Below are 17,341 nucleotides of genomic sequence, written 5' to 3'. Positions count from 1 at the left end.
GGAAGCAGCTCTAGGCAGCATACCAATATAAGAAACCATTTAAAACAGGTTTAACATGCATAGCAGAAAAGAACATCAACTACTCACATTGGGGAAACAGCAGTGTAAAACAACATGCCCCCAAGTGAGGTCATTAACTGCTCTGTCCCAAAATATATTGAAGAAAACTATCAAGGTCTTCCTAACAGGCCACGTTGAGCTGGGTGGAGCGGATGGTGCTCCAGAGGGCAGGAACAGCCTCAGAGAAAGCACATCTCTGAGCACCAGCATGGTGTCATTTCTTCACTGATGGACTCTGGAGCATGTCAATCTTGTTAGAGCTTTATATTGCGTGATTTTGTATTCATGGCTGGCAGGGCTGATTAAATAGCCACTGTAGTTTGTAAAACAATGAATGTCTGTGGGCTTCAAATCTAATTGCTTGGACCAAAGCAGTTCCAAGAAGCATGGATCCATAATTTTTGTAATGCATCGTGTGCTGTCTGGCACCTAGAAGATGCTAGAAAGCTCTGATTAGTCATGATTAGGATACTCAGACTTTCCATGTAAAAGCCAGGATGCGTTGTGCTTCAGGATCACAGGAAAGATGTACGTATTTCTAAATTCTACATCCTTTTTAGTTGTGTGGGGGGGGGGGAAGGGGAGAAAAATGCTATGTGCCAAAGATAAATCTCTGTCTCAGCTCAATTTTGAAAAGCATACTGCTGTTCTTCCTCATTGGCATTTTTTAAAAAGAGGCGGGGAAAACTTTCTTGACAATTTGTGCTTCAGATCTGTTTTTGCACGGTGTACATTCAGGATAATTTTTTTTACAGTGATTTGATGCATGCCTATCAGAATTGAAATTGTACTGTGAAATCTATTGAGACTGTTCCTGTTGCAGGTAGACACCTTCAGTCGCAGAAGAGAGAATTATGAGAGGGGTTTGTTCACTCACCCTTGGTGCCCCTGGAAGTCTGTCTAGCAGTCCATTCAGATGTTCCTTAGAAAGTGGCACTGGGTCAGTAAGGGAAAGATGATATCAGAGGGGGGGGGAGAGATTTTCTTCTACTGCTGTGAGTTTGCTGGTGCAAAACCCATTCTTTGGGATTCCTTCAAATCAATTTGCATAACTTCTGTGTAATACCCGAGAGCATCTTTTGGCATCTGTGCTTCGGGTTTGAGTGGTTTTTGTTTTCACAATGGTAATTAAAGCTTTGCAGTTTGGGCTCAGAGGGATTGCTCATGTGGCACCCGTTTGTGTGTCCCTGCCTGCATCTCTTTAAAACAGCCCCCTAAACCTCGGTAAAATGCACTTTCTTTAAAGCATTAGAGAAGATAGTAGATGAGTGCTTCACGTTCATCAAATAACATTTTAAAGCTGGAATCTAAAAAACACCACATAGCAGTAGTGGCAATACTACACACAAAACTCTGTTTCTCTGGCTTTTGTGAGACAGCTGGCCAACAAATATGATGTAAATATTGGATGATGTGGAGGATGATAATACACCTTGATAGGAACTGGTGAAGATTATTGTTATCTGCCTGAAAAAAATCATGGGGACCAGTTGCTTGATTCCAGAATGTATAATTCCTCAAGTAGTTTGTGGATGCAGATATGAGCATCTCTTTACAAAAGCATAACGATCTGTGAGAATCTGTGCCCTGAGTTAATGATTTTATAGCTGCACCATAAAATTGCATCCCTGACCATATGAGTAGCCTGTGGTATGATCTCTGATCTGATAGTGACTTGTCTCTTTAAAAAATATGCATTTTGAAGGGACTGTGCAAGATACATGGTTTTCAGGGAGACATTGTTTTTACAGCAGGCCTTGAACCATTCTCTGGAAAGATACTGAGTTTTCTCCACAGGCTTGTTTCTTTAGCTATTGTTATGCTGTTGACCTATTTGCCCATCTATTATTGTTGTCCTAATGGCTGCTCAAAGTACTAAGCTCATAGAATTTCCCTGAAAATGTGCTTGTCTTTCTCTTTCTCTCAGTGTTCCTTATTACAGTAAAAAAGCCAAAAATAATTTTAATACTGATCATCACTGATTAAAAATTCTCTGCATTAAGCAGTGAGCAGCAGATTCTGAATATTTTTTTTCCAAATGAAAGAAGTGCCAATAATGCCTTGTAAGTTTGAAACTGGACTCTTATTAAGCTGCTCTCTGAACCAATCAAACTGCAAATAAATAGTAAAGATCACAGGTAGATTGCCCATGGCTGACAGGTGACATATGGCTCTCAGCTCCACTTTTTTTGCTCCCAAATTGTACTGCCCAATTTCAGTGATACAACCATAGTTTTTTAATAATAGAGTTCTCTGACCATTTTGTCCATAGTAAGGAACAAAATTGATGTAATAAGCTTCCATGACATTTAAGGTATTTATTTCTCCCTTAACTTTTCTTCTTCCACTCCCCCAAAAAACAAACCCCAGACCCTTGGCGAGAAAAGTCACATTACCAGCCCCGATACCTGTGGTTGTCAAAAGATGAAAAAAAAATTAAACAACTCTTAAGTTTTGGCTCTGCTTTAAAACTATTGCTCACCCCAACAATAGGCAAACTATCCATGGCTTTTCTTGGCACAGGAGTTTGCTTTTGTAGCATAAAGAATAAATATAGCGTTGCTTTGGAGCCTAATTCTCAAGCATAACAATTAGGGAGAAGAATAAAATCTTTGTGCCCCTTTGAAAGGCTGAGTGTTTTTTCAGATAAAAAAAAACATTCTTGAACAAAGAAAACATATATTTGGAATATTAGCATAGTCTTATCTAATACTACTAAAATTCTTATTGTCACGACTTTTAATTTGGTGAAACAGTGCAATATAGGTAACAATTTTTAAACTGAGATACCTCAAATGGGTCAACTTATAGAATGTGTGCAAAATCCAGAACCCATGACTTTCAAGGGAATGAAATTGCGAAGATTGTGGCTGCTTCAGGCTGTTGTTGTGCTGCTTTGGTCATGTGATGTTCATTTGGAATATTCCATGACAGTTTCCCAGCCACTCTCACAATCCTTTGCTCCCTTCCCTACCCAGCAGCAGCCATTTCCCTGCCTGCTGGGGAAGGAAGGAAGACCCCCCCCATCCTATTCAGCCCATGCCAATCCTCCTATGTGTTCCTATGATCTGTGCCACCCCTTGAGTGCTTTCCCTGACTCGCATCACCCCCTTTGAGTGTCTTCCCCACCACACAACACCTGGTATGCACTCTGATGACAGGGAGGAGGGAGGGAGGGAAGGAAGGAGAGAATGATGCAAGGAACAAAGGGAGGAAGGAGGGAGGCAGGAAGAGAAAGAAAAATGGAAGGAAGGATTGTATGAACAAAAGAAGGGAGGAAGAAAGATAATGTTAGAATGACAGGGAGAGAGGGAAGGCAGCTAGGGAAGGGAGGGAGGGAGGAAGGAAGTTAATTAAGTAAGTTAGGGATTCCTAAATCTTTTTGCCAGCTTCTCACAAGGAAATTCAATGAGGAAGCCAGCAGGAAATCAGAAATTGCTCCTGCTTCCATTACTGTTTGCTAATTCAGTTTCTCTGATTAGGTAAGGAAATATCTCTGTAACAATGACCTAACGGGGCATGGGATGTCTAGTATTTCCTGACATGCTAGATTTCTCTCTTTCTATTCTGAGCATTATCCATTTATGTAATCCTCCATCAGCAGACAGAAGTGCTTATTTTTTTCCCTTTATTTGCTAGAGGTAAATCTAAAGCAAAACAAAATGTTATAGGATAAAAGCATTAAAAATCTGAACATTATTCCTTTGAATCACAGTTAACACCCACATTTTTATGTTAAACCTCTCAGCCCTACTGGCTCTCATTAGCATTTCTCTGTGTTCATATAATTTAAGTAATTTACAGAGATAAGTGAATTTAAATATCTGTAGTTGTAAAATTTAGTAATTTTTAACCCTTGTGTAACAAATGGTAGAACTCAAACATACAGTTTTAAACATCTTGCTCTCTCTGGGTGTAATGTGAGTGTCTAAATTTTCCTTGTTGGGCTGTGTGTATAAGTGATATAAGCTGTATGGGCTGTGTAGTATATGTCAGAGGTCCCCAACCTTTTGGGCACCAGGGATCGGTTCCATGGAGAGAAGTTTTTTTCCACGGACCCGAGAGTGTGTGGTTTTGTGTGCTACCTGCATCCCACAGATGGGGCTTTACTTGTTTATGTGGACCGGTTGCTGGCATGCCGCAGCCCGGTACTGGTCCACGGACCGGGGATTGGGGACCCCTGGTATATGTGACTCTGGTAGCTGGTAGAAGTCATGGGTCTCTTCTCCTGCTTGAGATACCTTGAATGTCATGTATTATGAGGCAATACTTTGAAATTTGGGTGACCCTAACCCTGTGCCTTTAAGAGCCATACAAAAGAGAGATTAGTGGTACTTTATCAGCTGGGGCTCAAAGATCTGTATCTGCTGGAATTTCCTGTTCACCATTGATAAAGGCCCAGGGTGGCTCTGGTCATTTCGGGTTCTGCAAAGGAGTAAGGATTATGACCTTGGCAGGAAGTTCTCTCTCCCTGTTTGCTGGTCTAGGTGACCTGACCAACAGCTCTTCCAAGCCCTCGGCTTAAAAACTCTGCCCCATTGCTATCTCAAAAACATTGCTATCTCAAAACATACAAGGATTATACTTGCTTCACCTGGAGATCAATGTGTTTTTTGGAATAGGCAGAAAAACACCCTCAGGGCACAGGTGGCGAGTACCAGCCAGTGAGCAGGCAGAATAAGGTGCCACACCTTTTCCCTTTGCCTTGGAGAGAGGCATATATTGGGGAACTGGAGAAGGAGCCATTCTCTGCTTCACTGTTTACCCAAGTCCAATGTTATGTTTGGCACTATGCCACGGAAAGAAATAAGCTTAAAACGGATAGTACAGGTAGTCCTCGACTTACAACTAGTTGTTTAGTGACCATTCAAAGTTAGAACAGCACTGAGAAAAGTGACTTATGACCGTTTTTCATACTTACGACCATTGCAGCATCCCCATGGTCATGAGGTCAAAATTTGGACGCCTGGCAACTGGTTCATATTTGTGACGGTTGCAGTGTCCCGGGATCATGGGATCAACTTTTGTGACCTTCTGACAAAGAGGGCTAATGGGGAAGCCAGATTCACCTAACAACTGTGTTATTAACTTAGCAACTGCAGCGATTCACTTAACAAATGTGACAAAAAAGGTAAAATGGGACAAAATTCACTTAACTGTCTCATTTAGCAATGGAAAATTTGGGCTTAGTTGTGGTGGTCAGTTGAGGACTATATCATCCCTCCATAATCCAACAGCCTCTCAATCTGAGTGATGGAGATTGTTTAGGACAGGGGTAGGCAACCTTGGCTGGCTCAGGAATTCTGGGAGTTGAAGTCCACGAGTCATAAAAGAGCCAAGGTTGCCTACCCCTGGTTTAGGACTTAATTTCGAAGACTCCTGGGATGCTTTAATGTTCATCCCTGAATTACCTGGCCTGTGCTGGATTTCAGGGATTTGGATTTGTTTTTTGTATTTCTACTGGGCAGAAGGATGGTGGCATCTGCTTTATGTCTGCTCTCTTGTCACGCTTAGAGTCTTTCTTATTGAGATTATTCCTCTCTGCAGAGGTGGGAAACCTATTAGAGTGGTCTGCTCCCCAGGAGGTGGATGGATTTCAGAAGGCTTTTGGGGGGCGGGAGATTTTTCAGCTAATATGGTTGGTGTTGATGATTTGGCTGCATGTGGAATATAGAGATTGATTATTGCTCCTGAACATGTCATACAGCCTGTTCAATCCCTTGATACATACGAGGGCAAGTCAGGAGATGACTAATACCCAAGTGGAGGAAAAACACATCCTGAATCTGATCAAACACAAGAGCTCATTATCAAACATACTTTGTGGTGATGATGGAAGCAAAAAGCAGTTTCTCTTCCATCATTGCATCTCTTCCCAGTGTCATTCAGCACAGTTTTTCTGAATAGCTGAGGGTTGTTTGGGATCCAGCTGAATACAGATCATAATCCTTGATGGCTAGCTGTGTCATGTTAACTATTGATCACAATCATAATTTAGACTCTGCAGCTTCAGACCAATTTGTAGACGTGTTCAGGGCTCAGTTTTCATCAGATTTCTTTGGGTATTTTATTTTTAGGGCCTGTTAACACTGTTTGAGTGTTTGAGCAAGTCAGCCAGCCCCACATCTGTTTGCCTGTTATCCCTTATGGCTTATTGTATTCAGCAAGAATGACATGCTTAGCTTGATCTGGAAGTTATAAATCCTGCTTACATAAATGATCATAACCTCATTAAAAAAGGTGTAATGAGCCCATTCCTGGGAATAATATCAGTGATTCTAGATTAGATCTAAATAATTTTAAGGCCAGTGGCCAGCATTCCCTTCCTGGACAAAGATGACCGCTGATCAGTTGCAGGTGCTAATGGATTTACTAGATCCACTTCAATCAGGTTTAGGGGTTTTGACAGGGAAACTGCCTTGACAATCTTTGCCTGGAGAAGATGGGGGAGTGAAACTTTATTGATTCCCCAACTTCTTTTAGCAGCTGTCTATCAACCATGGAATCTTTCTGGAGACATTAAACAGCTTAACTTATAGGCAGAACAGCCTTAATGTGGTTCTACTCATTTCTGGACGGCTGTCTGCAAAAGGTGATAATGGAGGACTTCTGACTGACCATTGTGGGGCTTCACAGGTTCCATTGTATCCTCCATGTTGGTCAATACGTACATGGAATGAGGGACTTCGTTTGAAAATGGACTGGATGATGAAGAGCAACAAATTGAAGCTCAGTTCAGAAAAGACAGTGTGCTGTTAATGACATTTGTACCCAGAGTCTGTTCTGAATAGTTTTGCATGTGCCTTAAAGAATCAGGTTCATAGCAAAGGGCTATGTAGCCTTTGTGGCACGTAGTTCCTTTATCAGTTTAGGCCAGGGGTCTTCAAACTCGGCCCTTTTAGGACTTGTGGACTTCAACTCCCAGAATTCCTCAGCCAGGCAAGCTGACTGAGGAATTCTGGGAGTTGAAGTCCACAAGTCCTAAAAGGGCTGAGTTTGAAGACCCCTGGTTTAGGCTGATATGCTAGCTACAGCCCTAACTGGATATACATACAGTAGCTTCAAAACAATAATCCATGTCCTAAATATTTGTTGTTGGATTATTGTAATCGGATATATGTACGTGAGGCTACCCTTGAAGATGGCTCAGCAGCTTCAATTAGCACAGAACTCTGGTAGCAAGAGCATTGAAAGGAACTGGGCAATATGAACACATCATGCCAGTTTTTTATGATCCACTTCAAGGTGCTGGTTTTAGCCCTTTATAAGTTTGGGACTGTAGTATCTACAGAAATCCCTCTTCCAAAAGATGTTGACCTGACAAGGTCATCTTCAAGGGACTTTGGAAAGGTCTCCCAAGTGAGTGATTATTGACTCAGTATATTTTTGTTTTTTCTAGTCTTTTAATTATAATGTTGCTGTGATTTTTAGATCTTCTATTGCTACCTTTCTTAGTATTTTTGTTATAGAGTCTGTATATTACCTATAATGTTTTAATGTGCAATATACTTTAAACAATATATTATTGTTTTAATTGCTAGTTTTTAGGCTTTGAGTTTTTCAAGGAAGTAGTATATAATTTTAAAATAAACATTGTATTAGTTAGCTAATGCTACTATCCTAGGCCACTTACTTCATTGGATCTTGGCTTCTGAGTACACAAGTGAAGCTGTGCACTGTAATTTGTTAGGCAATAATACCTTTGGTTTGAATATGTATCTGTGATGCAAAATTAGAATTTAGAGGGAGAAATGGGGATGATTTAGATGAGAATATGGAAAATAATGAAGGATCCAGCTTTTTGGTACTGAAGCTGATACCTGTTATGGTCTACAAGACTTCAAAATAAAAGAGTAATTTGAAAGGACCAGACTAGGGAGTATATTTCTGTTTATTGTTGCTTCTTTTTGTATCTCTTCAGCTGCCCAACATGTTTGGAAACTTGCGTTCTACTTTCATGGCCCTCTTGATTGGCTCTTATGCTTCTTCTGCTGTTACATTTCCTGGGGTTAAGGTATGTAGTAGAACCGGATGATGCAGCAAGGAAAGTTCTAATCCCAAATTCCTGAACTGGAAAGTCAAAGGCAGCTGTGGGTTGTACGTCTACATTCTTCTCTCTTGGCTGATGATACAGAAAGCTTTTCATCATTAGGCTGAGAGACACACATGAGGAATCCAGATGTGTGGTCTACCAGCAAAGGATATTCTACCTCTGGGAAGAGGAAAGGAGAGTAGAAGCAGGCCTGATTGACATGTCATCTGTTATTCCAAAGCTGCTTTTCAAAAGGCAACTGGACTTTCTTGGGGGTTGAAAACATTTTGTTTCTCATCCAAGAACTTTCCTCAGTTCTGAGGATGATAAGTGAAATGTTTTCAAAGAAAAAAACCAAGAAAGTCAAGTTCTCTTTGGAAAAACAACTTTGGGGCAACCATAAACTGGATGATTGAGAATTTCCATAGACGACATCTGTCATTGCTTTCCAAGCTTAAGTGAAGAGATGGATGCATGTTTTCAACTGTGTGCACGGAATCCACAGGGATAGTATAGATATTGTGTAGATATTAGAGAATTTATCAGCCTCTTCTATGACTACTTATTGGAATGTCCAAAGCCATTCCATTCTTTCTCTGTGGCTTTTCTACTATTCCAGATGTTTATTTTGCCTCTTGTCCTATTGCTATTAGCTGATCTATGATGCAGGAGTTTCGTTCATCGTTATCATGCTTGTCTGGTCAGGCCTGGCTTGCCTCATCTTCCTCAACTGCATGATCAACTGGCCTAAGGAGTCCTTCCCAGCTCCAGAAGAGGCCAACTATACGTAAGTAGGAATTGCATGGCAATGTAGCTCTAGCCAATCAAAGTTATGCATGTTTTCTAGAGGTAAACCATCTGGTAAACAGAGTGCAAGAGTGATGATTCTCAAGAATTTATATTGTGGCTATTCTCCCTCCTTATTGCGGACGCCGCACCTATCTTTCCCCATCAGATGTATTGTATTTATTATCCTTAATTTCTACCTATTTGCCACGTTCATTAGAAATTTTGGGAGTTCAGATCAGCTCGTGGATAGTTACAGCACATTACGCTAAATGGAAGATGGACTGATTTGCAATTTCTTGACTGTCAGGGTCAGCATTCTCTGCTTTAGTATCTTAAGTAGTATTAAAGAGAGATGTATCCGGTTCCGTGGAGCTTCCTTCACAGACTCTGTTTCCTTCTTATATTGCTTTGTCTGTCTTCTGATGGCCTGCTTTTGCTGCCATGTGTTGGCTTGATTTGGGGGAGTCTTGTTCTTCTACCTTTTGCTAAAATGTACATCTTTGTTAAGTGTGTATTGCAGAAAACTGGCTTGCTACTGGTTACTTACTATATTCTGATTGGTTGGTGATGCACAGAAAGCTTAGCCTGCAGTGGAACTTCAGGCTTTCAGAATGATACATACTTCTGTAATATTCCCCTGGGTCAGAGACTCAGAGGGGATGAAAAAGATGGTATACCCAAACATCTGGCACTCTTCCTGAAACAGGCATAGTACACCCCATCCAAATCTTGGCAGGTTCTTAAAGGTGCCAGATGTTGATGCCAGCCTTGGCTCAGCTTTTCCTTTCAGCCCCAAGGCATTTCCCTCTGCAGTGTTTCTCAACCTTGACAATTTTAAGGCATGTGGACTTCAACTCCCAGAATTCCACAGCCAGCAATGCTGGCTGTGGAATTCTGGGAGTTGAAGTCCACATGCCTTAAAATTGTCAAGGTTGAGAAACACTGATAAAGTTTGAAGACAGACTTGTTTTCCCTTGGAATGGTCCACAATTCTTGAGGCTCTCCCTAATGCACTCCTTGTATTTGGCTTGGGCCCCATCAGGCTCCTCTGGTACATGTTCTGTTGCAAAGGTTTTTCAACCATTTCACCGATTGTACCGCTTTTAGGATATGGCAATATTCAGGTACCACCTAGCAAGGTGTCAAAAACGTGATGACCAAAAAAAAAAAAAAAGGAAAAAAATGATAAAGTACAGGTAGTCCTCGACTTACAAAAATTTGCTTAGTGACTATTCAAAGTTACAATGGCACTGAAGTGACTTATGACCATTTTTCACATGTATGACCGTTGCAGCATCCCCAGGATCATGTGATTTATATTTGGATGCTTGGCAACTGATTCATATTTATAATGGTCACAGTGTCCCAGGGCCATGTGATCCCGTTTTGCAACCTTTTGACAAGCAAAGTCAATGGCAGAGCTGCTGGTGGCCAAGTGCTAAGGTGGGACTTCCTTCCCTCCCTCCTTCCCTGCCTCCCTCTTTCTCATTCCCATCTCCTTCTGAAGGAAGAATTTGAACCCCCCCCCCCCCATATTTTCCCTCTTCCATATATTGATCAAACAAGGAAAAGCCTGCAGAGACAGAAAAGACAAACCGCTGAGGGAACTAGCTTAAAAAGGCACATTCCTCTTTAAGAATTAGCTACTGGTTAGAAAGGAGCAGGCTGGCACTTAAGAACCCCCCCCCCAAAAAAAACCAAATGTAAATAAGTACTGGCTGCCCGCTAAGGCAGCCTCCCCAAATGGCTTCATTCATAAGTAAAGGAATGTTACAGGCAAAATCCATTCAGGACAAAAATACTTCAAAATCTCTTGCAGCAAAACTTACAGCTAACAATAGCAGAGCAATAGAATTAGAACCCAAAATTTGACACCAGACATCAGCCACAATAGAAATTGCCAAACACTCCTTAAGAACAAAAAGCCCGCATTGCACAAATCCGAGAACTTCAAAGTCACAAAATCACATAAGAATCCAACCACTGGTTGAAAAGCCCTGTTCTATTGTACTTCAGGCTCTCTTGTCCTTTCTTCACCTCGGTTTTCTGCCAAGTAGCAGAAATCAAGGGAGGGAAAACCCTTTTTTTATCAGCTGCAGTAGGCTTGGTTGTAGCTACTATGAGACGACATTGCCAGGATCATTTCTGTCCACAGTCATATATTATGTACACTGTGATTTGCGTACTTGTAGTTTATTAAACAAGCAGCGTTTTATGTGATTAAGACAAAATTCATTTACTATACTTTTTAACTACAATGGTCATATATGCCCTTAGTTATAAATGATGATCCTTTATTTCAGAAAAAGTTTTAGATTTATTTAATTTAATTATTTATGTTTTTGGTTTTGCTCTTAAATGTTCCTTTGTAAAGCATAATTATAAACATAAACCTTTTTTTAATGCCTACAGACCGCTTTCATATTTGCCCCCTTTTCAGGTTTGTCCTCTATTTTTCCAAATAAAAGATGATCACTGTATGTATAACTCCTGAAGGCTGGATTCACTTGAGAGACCACCAAAAGCCAAACAGTCCATGTAGCGATAGCAATAGCACTTAGACTTATATACCACTTCACAGTGCTTTACAGCCCCTCTAAGCGGTTTACAGAGTCAGCATATTGCCCCCAACAATCTGGCTCCTCATTTTACTGACCCTGGAAAGATGGAAGGCTGAGTCAACCTTGAGCCCATCAGAATTGAACTCCTGGAGTGAGCAGTGAATTAGCCCGCAGTACTACATTCTAACCACTGTGCCACCATGTACAGGCCTTGTTCAGTGTGTGAGTCCAACTCTCGTCTCTCCTTCTCCTCCTCCTTGATCCTTTATCCCTAAAACAGGAAGAAGATCAAACTGAGCAGCCTAGCTCTAGATCACAAGGTGACCGGTGACCGATTCTACCTGCATGTGACAGCTGTGGGGCAGCGGCTAAGCCAGAGGGAGCCGCAGCTGGAGGGGGGCAAGAAGGCCCTCTACCCATCAGTGCAGGACCTCTGCCAAGGGGCCACCAAATCAGCCCAGCGTGAGTCTTCTTCTTGCCTTGCCATCCCTCAGCTCAGTGAGAGAAGCTATGCGGGGAGGGGATGTGGGCAAAGGGCCTTTTTCACAAAGCTTGCAGTTTGTTTTGTCATGTGCCTGGCTTGCAAGCTGCTTCCAGAAGGGTTGTTGGAGGTTTGAGGGCTGGTACCAGCCTTCCTAAGAAATGGGAACTTCCATAGTTTGTAGATTTGGCACTACGTTATATCTTCCCTCCCAGCTGTTCCTCCCCTCTCCAACTTTGGGCCTGTGGCATCAGGGGTGATTGTTAGCTGTGGCTGCCAAAGCTCAGGACAGACCCTGGCATCTGGCTCCATCTGTTGGCAGGAGACAGTTCGAGCATTTTTGTTTGTTGGCTTCAGTCCTAATTTTGGAGGGAAACACCTCCTTTGCCTGTTCTAGGCAGTGGTGACTGGAAAAAGAAAACAAAACAAAATTCAAGATAGAAATAGGAGTGATATGGATCACCAGTCCAACTACTGTTCTTTTGACCAAACAAACAAGCAAGCGAGCAAGCAAACCAACAAAAAAAAAACACCTGGTGTTGTAATTGAATTAACTCTGCACTGTTCTCGTAAAGGAACACAGTCTTTTCTCTCTAGGTTTCTACCGGTAGCAATCCTGTAGCAGTATAGGTTAGAAGATCAGCCAGGGAAAAAGTGAAACTTGTAAATAAGTAAGTTATGTGACCGGTACCTTTGTGGAGCTTGAACTCAATCCAGGTTTACAAATAACAGAAAAGATTTATTTAATTGATTAAGATCCAAATTCTGTGAAGCAGAAATCCTCTCTGCTTGTAGGGGGTCCTCACTTAACCAGAGTTGGGACTGGCAGCTTCTTCTCTAAGCAAAACATCATGTAACCCCAACTACAATTTTACTGCTGGCTTCTCCCTTGACTTTGCTTGTCAGAAACTGGTTGTGAAGTATGCGGATAATGATCATGTGGCCATGGGACACTCCACTGGTTGCAAATGCCCTCTGGTTACAAAGTGCCCCATACTAAAGCCACGCGATCGCAGAGACACTGCAATTGCCACAAGACTGGTCAAAAAATTACATTTTCAGTGCCATTATGACTTGAATGGTCACTAAACAGGGGAGTTGTTCAATGAGGACTTCCTGTACATTAAGCACACTGGCCTTTCAGAACTGTTAAGGCCTCCTGAAGTACTGTATATTCTGTTTAGCTCAGGGGTAGGCAACCTTGGCTCTTTTATGACTTGTAGACTTCAACTCCCAGAATTCCTGAGCCAGCCATGCTGGCTCAGGAATTCTGGGAGTTGAAGTCCACAAGCCATAAAAGAGCCAAGGTTGCCTATCCCTGGTCTAGCTGAAATCACCAGTACATTCCTAAGAGATCATAATCTCTGACTCTCAGGTGAATCTTTATTACCTACCTTGTTGAAAAGCAGAGTGCTAAGAAAGGATCGTTTAGATCAGTCTTTCTAGGTCTGATGCCAGATAGATTGCCTGTGACAGCTTACTTTTTCTGGGAGGCTATAGCCATAAAGCACCTTATGGAGAAGTCTTGTCTGAGACACAATCCAATTCCTCCCTAATAAGTACAGTGTAAGGGGAAAGGATATTCATTTGTTTGTCCAAAAAGCATTCTAACGTTTTCCTTCTGGACGCAGGCTCCATCCCCTTCTGCCGCAGTGTCTGTTCTCCCATCTTTCTGTGGAGCCTCATCACAATGGGCATGACCCAGTTGCGTATCATCTTCTATATGGCAGCTATGAACAAGATGCTGGAGTTCCAGGTGACGGGTGGCGTGGACCCTGGTGAGCTCAATGGGAAAGGGCGTCTGGAAGCAATGCAGGAGAAAAAAGGAAGCAACGAGAGGGAAGAATCAGGTTGTTTCTTCCTGCTTAGTGAGCTTCTAGTTGAAAGTTCTATCCTGAAAATAAATCTGGTTAATCTGACGTGAGCTTTTTCTTTTTTTTTCCTTTTTATTCCAGTGCCAGAAGAATTGGAGGATAAAGCCAAGAACACAGGCAGGAGTCTTAATTGCCTCGGGCTAAGATGGGTCTCTCAAAGTATATGTGTAATGTAATCTGATAAAGGGCTTCTATATACAGTTCTCTGCCCAAGCTTTAAGGTGAAATCTTCCATTTCCTAGGAAACAAACCTTCCAAATATTCTCCATGTCCTTCAAAAAATGCTAGCCATTGCTGTGAGCTCAAGCACTGCTAACTATCTGCCCCCTTCGTGTTCTCTGATTACTGGGTAGATGTAGGGGGATGATTTTTTTCACATTAGTGAAATCAGAGTGCTGAAACAGCAGAACCATCATGACCACTGTGGATGTTAACAGGAGCTTCCTGTTATGGACTGGGAAGTGCAAGGCAAAAAGGGGAAAACAAGGCATAAAATGATGGTCAGCAGGTTGATCTAAGTGTGTAAATAAGCTGGACCAGAAAATTTCTGCTGTTCTGAATGAAGGTTTCATTTCTGTTACGATGTGGTTTTATACTTCTATCTCATCCTCCCCCTCTCCCCCCATGAACTTAGAATAATATGCCTCGGGGCTCCAAAATGATTTATTTTGGTTAGGGAAGGAACATTTCTCCTGGTTCTTTGGATTATTTTTTCATTCCCCCCTCTCCTTTTTTTTTGTTGGACAGTCAGTTTCTACTCTTCCATCTTTGGTGTCATGCAATTATTATGTCTTCTCACTTGTCCCTTCATTGGCTATGTGATGGACTGGCGCATAAAGGATTGTGTGGACGCACCAGGAAATACAAATCGTGCTGGATCTATCAAGTGAGACTTTGATAATTTCCAAATGTCAAAACAGCAAATGTAGAATGGAACCCATGCTTGAGGGTAGAGATGCTGGGGCATTTAACAGGAGGACCAATGATGTCTTTCCTTTATCTTCCTAGTCCTGAGATGAAAGGAATTCCACCTAAAGTCCGCTACCTTAAGATCCAGAAGCTCACCAATGCTATCCGAGCTTTTGTCACCACCAACTTTCTGTTGGTTGGCTTTGGTATCACCTGCTTGATCAACAACCTTCCTTTGCAGGTAACCTCTGTTGTGTTCTTCATTCCTCTCTGATTTTCCTTGATATTCCCTCCCTTTGATAATGCTCTTCTGCTGCCTCAGTGCTGTTTTCCTTCCCTCGCCAGCGCCTTAGCTTATCTTTCATTCAAGGACTCCTGTTGGTTTCCTCATTCTTTCTTTGTCTCTTCCCCTACAGTTTGTGACCTTCATTCTTCACACCATGGTACGCGGCTTTTTCCATTCTGCCTGCGGAAGTCTCTATGCTGCTGTGTAAGTTTTGCCACTGGATGGCATCTTTTGCACTTGAGAACGAGTGCAAGGGTATTGCCCTAGTTTGGTAGAATGGTCTGCTACTCAGCTTAAAATGGGGTAGTCCTTCTAATCTAAGCAGGGCAGTCTGTTCAAGAAGAAGAAATCCCTGTGACTTGGCTTTCTTTTCTTGCTTATCCCATTGTCTTTTTTTCCCAAGGGACCAAATCTTCCCTAAGAATGGAAGAGGATGAAGTAGAAGAGAAGCATTAGTTAAATTTCTTTTCCAATTACTGAGTCTAAATACTGTTCATGGTTTTTAAACAAGAGTGGCAGTTTATCTTGCTTCTTACATTTTCCATTAGCATTTTCTTAGACTTAAATACACGTTTAATCCATTGAGGCTTTTAAATCTTTATAATATTGATAGATTGGACAGTTTTTGAGCAGGGTGGGGAACCTGTGGCCTTCTGGAGGATGTTGAACTATCGTTCCCAGCGTTGTCCATCATTAGACGTATTGACTGGGCCGCAGAGAGTTGCAGTTTAGCAGTTTCTAGAGGACCACAGGCTCCCCAACCCTGAACAACTGATAGATTTCCATTTCCTCTAAACAAAATAGAAACTTGTGGTTGTTGGGAATGTATATTTCTATGTAGATGTTGAGGTAAGGGTTGTCAATAGCTTCTCTAGCTTTTTGAGAGTTGTTTTCTTCACATTATGTTTGATCACCAGGTACCCTTCCAATCACTTTGGTACATTGACCGGGCTCCAGTCCTTGATCAGTGCCGTATTTGCTCTCCTCCAACAGCCATTTTTCATGGCTATGGTGGGACCATTACACGGGGATCCCTTCTGGGTGAGTTTCAGCTGTTTGAATGAAGATAGGAGTTACTTGAAGAAGGAATGAGGTGTTTTTTTCATGTCTGGTGTGAAATCCACTTCACTATTTAGGTTTACTAACAAACACTCTAGTAAGCTCAGTGCCAAGCTGATATGCTTCTTCCTATACCAACAATATGTTTTGGTTCTCAGTTTTCTTATTCTGTACTTTGTGTATCAGCGTATCCCTTGCCTTTTCCCCCCCCAAAGCTGTTATTGTACCCAAACCCACATACATCCTATGTCTAATTTGCAACTCTCACTCCGTATCAGCAACTTTAAAAAAAGGGTTTTTAAAAAGTGCTTTACAGATTTGGAAAAGAGAGATATAGGTGATGTCACATAAGCTCCACAAGCTACAGAATTGCTCTGTCTTGGCTTTGTCATCTGACTTTTTCTCTGGGATGTTATTGCAGAGCTAGGGAGAACTGTTCACGGATGGCTTTATATGGGCATCTGTTGTAATTATCTATTGTAGGTAGATAATTATTATCTCTAAAATAAATAAATGTATGTGATCTCATTTTGAATTAAAGAATATTAATGGAAAATTAGGGCTTTGATGAAGTCAAAGCAGGCTAGTCCAGAAACAAAATTAGCAATTTCGTACCAGTTGCTGTCACTGATCATAAATGGACATAATTCATGGATATGATGTTAGATGATTGATCCTCCTTGCTTTATTCGTAGGTGAATCTTGCCCTGCTTATCTTCTCATTTATGGGCTTCCTGCTCCCTGGCTATCTCTTCTACTACCGCTACAAACTTACCCAGAAGCAAATGGCCAAAGATGGTGCTCCTGTGAAATTCAAGGACAATACACTTGCCAATGGCTTGCTGAACAATGAAGCCACCTCTTTATAAAAATCAGGCATGGGGAAAGTGGGGAGTTGTGGATGATGGAGAGCAGAATGCAGAATTGGTGTGCCTAACAGATGGAGCAAGGCGCCGTGAGCAAAGGGATGAGACAATACTGTGAGAACATTACGTTTGGGAACTATGAAAATAACTGAGGTGCTTTTAATTCTCAACAAATGCCTATCTATATTTATATCTATCTATATTTTTTATATATAGAAACAAAACTCTATTTTTTTTTTTGCAGGGTATTTTAAAAAGCTCAGTGATTTTTAAATAGACGATTAGAACATCAGTCACTAAGCACTGCAGACCAAGAAGCATTTAGGAAAAGATCTTGAATGAAGGGCTGGCAGGGTGGAGTACCATGTCTAACGTACAGCACCTTAGGTAGCTCTCGCCAGTCGTAATTTTCCAGTGTTGTTTG

The 17,341-nt window shown here is 41.6% G+C and overlaps 1 protein-coding gene across 1 annotated transcript in view; it reads left to right on the top strand.

Moving 5' to 3' along the window:
• The window catches only part of SLC43A1 (solute carrier family 43 member 1), a 30,586-nt gene extending 13,478 nt beyond the window's left edge, over positions 1-17,108 (top strand). Inside the window, exons 6-15 of the mRNA XM_015820541.1 lie at positions 7,982-8,074; positions 8,746-8,879; positions 11,723-11,904; positions 13,555-13,701; positions 13,879-13,914; positions 14,545-14,683; positions 14,806-14,947; positions 15,123-15,196; positions 15,910-16,033; positions 16,747-17,108. Coding sequence (XP_015676027.1) covers positions 7,982-8,074; positions 8,746-8,879; positions 11,723-11,904; positions 13,555-13,701; positions 13,879-13,914; positions 14,545-14,683; positions 14,806-14,947; positions 15,123-15,196; positions 15,910-16,033; positions 16,747-16,920 — 1,245 coding nt within the window. The 3' untranslated portion in view covers positions 16,921-17,108. The remainder of the gene's footprint in view (positions 1-7,981; positions 8,075-8,745; positions 8,880-11,722; positions 11,905-13,554; positions 13,702-13,878; positions 13,915-14,544; positions 14,684-14,805; positions 14,948-15,122; positions 15,197-15,909; positions 16,034-16,746) is intronic.
• Positions 17,109-17,341: the final 233 nt, after the last annotated feature.

The sequence above is a fragment of the Protobothrops mucrosquamatus genome, unplaced genomic scaffold (assembly GCF_001527695.2).
Source record: "Protobothrops mucrosquamatus isolate PMUCROS unplaced genomic scaffold, P.Mucros_1.0 scaffold1143, whole genome shotgun sequence".
NCBI lineage: Eukaryota > Metazoa > Chordata > Lepidosauria > Squamata > Viperidae > Protobothrops > Protobothrops mucrosquamatus.
Note: the sequence above shows the minus strand (reverse complement) of the source record. Positions and strands in the feature narration are given on the sequence as shown.